We start from the raw sequence: 5,463 nt of genomic DNA on the forward strand, positions 1-5,463 counted from the left end.
GGTCCTGGTTGCAGCGAAAGAAACGAGGCAACGTATGGTTTAACGTTTGTTCTCTGTTCTCTGGAACGACGCAACAGCCACAGCCTGGTTGGTGGTTGTGAACGATCTCGAAAGTCGTTTGTTGTCGTTGGTTCATGATGATGACGGAAGCGACGGCGAGGAACGAAAGCAAGAGGTCGTTGTTGATGCGTCTGAAACCCGAAAGCGTCGACGACAAGGCTTTGGCGCCCAAAAGCAATGACATCGACCCCGTTCTCTCCTACATCGCAATTGCCAACAAGAACGGCGCCGTTTTGCCCGCCATCTTGTCGTCGTTGTTCGGAGGAGGAGCACCGGAGGACAGGGGACACCAATGCGGTGGTCGCCGGAGAAGGAAGGCCACGTGGCAGGCCCTCGGGGCTGTTATCAAGGGAACCACATGGGTAACATACTTTCTTTACAATAAAATAATATTTAGCGATCTGTATCGATATTTAACGTTAAATCTTGGGTCAGCTATCTCACCCTTTGAGTGCCTCCAACATAGCGAGGAGATTAGTCACTACTATCGACCCTGAATATTCTAGGAACGAATAAAAAAAAATATATTTAGGGTTTCCTAAACCCTAAATGCTAAACATGTATTGATATCAATAATAACTCATTATTTTGATGAATAATTTCTTGAGACATAAGAAAATTACAAAGAAAATTACTCGAAACCTCTCTTATTAGATTTCATTGTAGAAGACAGAATAAAATTTAACGATTTCATTATAATATATTTGACCCAAAAATGTATACAAATTTTTAGCCGCCACTTAATATTGACAATAGGTCTGAAAAAGAACTTAAAAATATGAAATTTAGAATCAAATGTTTAAAAGTATAAATTAAATTTTAATTATCAGTTTTGAAATATAGTATAAAATACATTCGTAAATAAAAAAAATTACAAATTTTCAAGTTAAAGTTTTAGATTAAAAGTGATTAGAAAGTTTTTAACAATAATGAGAATAGATGATTAACTTTTTTCTTTGTTGGTTGTTATAGATGAGGAAGGTTATGAGTAGAAGGAAAGCAAAAAAGGCGATATCCAAATCAACCAGCAACATGGAAGAAGCTAGTGTTAAAACTCGAAACCCTGGCCGAATCAGTTTACCCTCTTGCTCTACTTCAGCGAACTCATCTCCATTAGCCATCGCCTCATCTTCTCAAAGTAGTTCTCCAGTACACAGTGATCACGCTTCAAGCACTAGCACACATGAAACATACTCAACACCACCATCAATACAATTAAATAATGGAACTGGTGCAACAAAACAAAAGCAATGTGGTGTTGAAGAAAGGAAGAAAGTACATGAGAATTCAACGACAGCACTTTATTGCATGTTTGCAATTATTCTATTTGTTTTGATTTTGTGGGGTAGGTTTCCTGCTATACTATGCACTTCGGTTTTGTTGTATGTGGTGCGTCCTAGTCCAAGAAAGGCATGCAACGAGGGGGGTTTGTGTGGAGAGAGTGGGTTGGATGACTCAGTTCAGAATAGGAATAGGAGGATTAAGGAGAGGAAGCTTCAGAGGAGTCGAAGTCATGTGTATTTGTCTTCTCATGGCTCAAGGTCAAAGCTCGCACTAGGGGGCAAGTCATTTAATTTAAGGTTCGTAGGATAACTTTTTTATTCATTTAATTTCTCTTTTGTAAATTCTCCTCTCTGGTGCTGGGGTGAGATTTTGCAACACTCATTTCGAATAATATTTGATTTCGGAGTGACATTATTTATATTTGATGTTTTTATTATTAAAAATTAGTATCATTCTTTTATCGATATTGCATAAACTCAACTAATTTTGGACCCAACATGGAATTAAACATACTATTTAAAATCATGTTAGTTAGTATTTTAGGTGATTCTGGATCTTTTAATGTGAATTTAAACACACTACTTTTACACAGTGAATTTTTCTTGAATATACAAGTTTTGTATATTTGATTTTCAGATTTAGTTATTTTAGAGTGAATAATGACGAGGTAAGTATTTTTATCTTGGTGTACAAGTAAATATAGTTATTCATTAAAGAATTAATAATCGATATTCCAACATATATATTTAAGATTTGTTATGCTTATGCAAGAACAAAAGTTATGATGGAGGTCTTGCTTTGCATGACTAAAGAGCTTCATGAATGAGAGACTATTTACATGAGTGAGATGACTATATAAAAGGATCCAAGAATATTGATCATATATAATGCTAGAAGTCCAACAAGAGATGTCTCGAGGGAAGTCGTGGTAATAAATCAAGCAAACTCAAAAATAATTTAAAATTAATTTGATTCGATAATTAATTTGTTAAATTTAATTTATGAACTAAATAATATAACTTTAAATTAAAGATTGAATTCAATAAATAAATAAATTAAATTTGAGTTGTGTATAATTTGTTTCATTTAATTTATGAATTAATTTGACATATAAATATATAATTTTTTATTTAATTTTAATTTATTAAAATTTAAAAGAACTTTTAAAACTTAGTTATAAGTTAAAAATAATATAAAAAAAGTAAAATTTTATAATTTTATGATTATGAATTGAATTTTCTATTATTTTATTCAAAGTGGATTAGTTTTAATTTATGCAAATTTCAGTTGTAATCATATTCCTTTAGAGTTGTATCATATAATGTTACAAAGTTAATAAAATAAGTTATATTTGTCTTTAAAAAAAATAAAAAATTATTTTATGTAAAATCTATTATTAAATTAAAAATTAAAAATATATAAAAAATTTAAAAAAAAAATATCTTGATTCATGTGATTTAAACCAATGAACTGAATCAAATTATTAGCAAACTTGAAAAAGTCAAATTTAAATTAAAAATTAAAAATATATAAAATTAAAAAAATCTTGATTCATGTGATTTAAACTAATGAACTGAATCAAATTATTAGCAAACTTGAAAAATTCAAATTTAAATTAAAAATTAAAAATATATAAAATTTTAAAAAAATATCTTGAATTCATATGATTTAAACTAATGAACTGAATCAAATTATTAACAAACTTGAAAAAATCAAATTCAAATTAAAAAAAATTCGTTCAAACTCAAGCCAAACTACAAACTCAATCAAATTAATACAAACTTGGTGGACTTAATTCAAATATTTTCAGCATTAGTCAAGCCTCATATATTCACATGAAGTCCAAATTGAAGAATCACCTAAAAATATCACGTGAAAACATGTGGCTTGAAGAATAATGAGAAGCATCAAGATCAAGGCATCTCATCCATGTAGCAAAGCAATTGTCCATTTGTCCTTGAAGGATGTTTATTTTTTAGATGGATTCCAAAGTTTCAATTCAAATGATATTTTTCTGGTCATGCTAATCCCATTTATATGCAGCCTCTTTCAGATATTGTTTCCTTACTTAGAATGTCTAACTGGTGGTTCCCTTCAACCTGGTACATCTCTATGAAAGCTAATCGAGGTGTGATATTTTTGGTTAAAATTCAGGCCATAACTCTACTCACGATTTGTTACTGCTGATTCCCCTTCTATCTTGCTTGATTCGATTCTCAAAGATAATGTAAGAGGAGGCCTCGTGCCTAGAGTTGTGCTATAATTTTTTTTTTTTAATTTTTATCCCTATATATATATATATATATATATATATATATATAACTGTGGTTTCACCATTTCTAGTAAGTCTCAATGTCATAAATATTTAACATTTCAAAAAAAAAAAATACACACATAGACACTTTCAGATAAAAATAGAATTAGAAGAGAAATATGGTTGATACCGTGACACAAAGAAAAAAGAGAGGAAAGTAACAAATCAATTTGTATATATTAAATACATACTTCTATTTTACATGAGAGTGTTGTTAAAGACTTTTCTTTGATGAAAAAGTTTTTTTTTTTTTAAATTTTTTCAACTTTTTATTTGATTCGGTTTATATTTATCACAATTATTTGTGAATTAAATTTTAATATTTTTAAAATAAATTATCAATAAATAAAAATAACATTGTGCTACGATATAAGTTATTTATAAATTTTTTTAAATATAATTTATATATTTAAAAATATCTATTTATACAATTTTTAAATATAATTTATATATTCAAATATAATATTTATATATAATTTATTATAAATTTTACTTACATATAATAGATATTTAACTTATCTATCGTATATGACACCTTCTATCATTTGTGCATTATACTAATAATATAAAAAACTAATTTGTATTACATTAAATTCAAATTTTTAAAATGACAAAACTAAATCCAAAAACAAGTATATACACCTTCTATCATTTGTGCATTATACTAATAATATAAAAAACTAATTTGTATTACATTAAATTCAAATTTTTAAAATGACAAAACTAAATCCAAAAACAAGTATAAAGAATGTTAAGTTAATGCTAAAATAATTCTAATGTAAAGAATCTAAATTCCCAATGCAATTAAGAATAGAAAATAACTTCCTCCCTAATGTCCTGATGTTACATCATTTCAAAACATTCTCAATAAAGTTTTACGTCTCTCCATTACTATAATCAAATTTACTTGTGCATACACAATAAAACAAATCACTAGAAGAAAAGAAAAATGAGAAATATCTTACTTCAACTATCCATTAGGAAATGCTCGGGTAATGACACATAAAATAAACACAATGATGTACATGCATATACCTCACCAACAAACATTTTTTCCAAAGATTATAATAATCAAGACGATATTCATCAAACCACATTTTGTAGCAATATCATTCATCACTTTTCAGCATATATCAATTTCATAATTCAAATTCAATGGGTATGCTATGTTCATATAATGGACAAGATAGCTTTCCAAACTGGATGTATGTAACGTCAATAAAATTACTTTATCTTGGTCCAAAGGCATGACTAGCCAAGGAGATCGAACATACAAGGTCAAAGCCATCATAATTCTCTACATTAGGAGAAAAATACATTAGTAGCGTGTCAAGATAGCTATGTTGGCCAAGTTTCACACTATTTACACAACGAACAAGATTGGAGTTCCCAAACCTAGTTATCTATAAGGTCATGAATCCTCAAGCTTTGACATGAGGGGGACCTTCTCTTCATCACACTTATCATAAAACATGTAATGCATATGATGCATGTCATACAAACTCAATACATATTCTCATTAATCATGCTCACAATTCTTAATCCACATAATTCACATCCTTACTTGACAATTCATTCAAACTTTTACACTACTAAGATATACTTGACTTAGTCAAATGATCACTTACACTTTTGTCACATATCACATATTTTGCAATTTTATGGGTTCACATTAGCATTACACGCATCCTCACCTTTTCCACCCTACATCCTTAATCACACATGTTTCACTTATCACAAACAATTAGTTCATATAGTTCACTCATTAAGGCTATTCACATTAATCCATTAATTACATAATTATA

At 29.0% G+C, this 5,463-nt stretch overlaps 1 protein-coding gene across 3 annotated transcripts; it reads left to right on the top strand.

The window, feature by feature from the left end:
* LOC109806742 (uncharacterized) lies at positions 1-3,641 on the top strand. Of its 3 annotated transcripts, none has more exons than XM_083065881.1 (3): positions 1-422; positions 1,033-1,640; positions 3,388-3,641. In XM_083065881.1, the coding sequence occupies exons 1-3, from the start codon at positions 135-137 to the stop codon at positions 3,458-3,460; spliced, it is 969 nt and encodes a 322-aa protein (XP_082922007.1). In that variant the 5' UTR covers positions 1-134; the 3' UTR covers positions 3,461-3,641. The 3 variants fall into 3 exon arrangements, with proteins under 3 accessions (XP_082922007.1, XP_082922008.1, XP_082922009.1); XM_083065882.1 differs by having other exon boundaries at positions 2-422; positions 3,398-3,641; XM_083065883.1 differs by having other exon boundaries at positions 2-422; positions 3,499-3,641.
* Positions 3,642-5,463: the final 1,822 nt, after the last annotated feature.

Source organism: Cajanus cajan, chromosome 10 (assembly GCF_000230855.2).
Source record: "Cajanus cajan strain Asha chromosome 10, NIPB_CcT2T_4, whole genome shotgun sequence".
Taxonomy (NCBI): Eukaryota; Viridiplantae; Streptophyta; class Magnoliopsida; order Fabales; family Fabaceae; genus Cajanus; species Cajanus cajan.

Excerpts from the sequence above, each read along its gene's own strand:
- LOC109806742 (XM_083065881.1), top strand. The coding sequence starts at position 135 with ATGATGATGACGGAAGCGACGGCGAGGAACGAAAGCAAGAGGTCGTTG. Across the intron at positions 423-1,032 it reads TTATCAAGGGAACCACATGG|ATGAGGAAGGTTATGAGTAG; the intron begins GTAACATACTTT and ends TGGTTGTTATAG. Across the intron at positions 1,641-3,387 it reads GGCAAGTCATTTAATTTAAG|CCTCTTTCAGATATTGTTTC; the intron begins GTTCGTAGGATA and ends ATTTATATGCAG.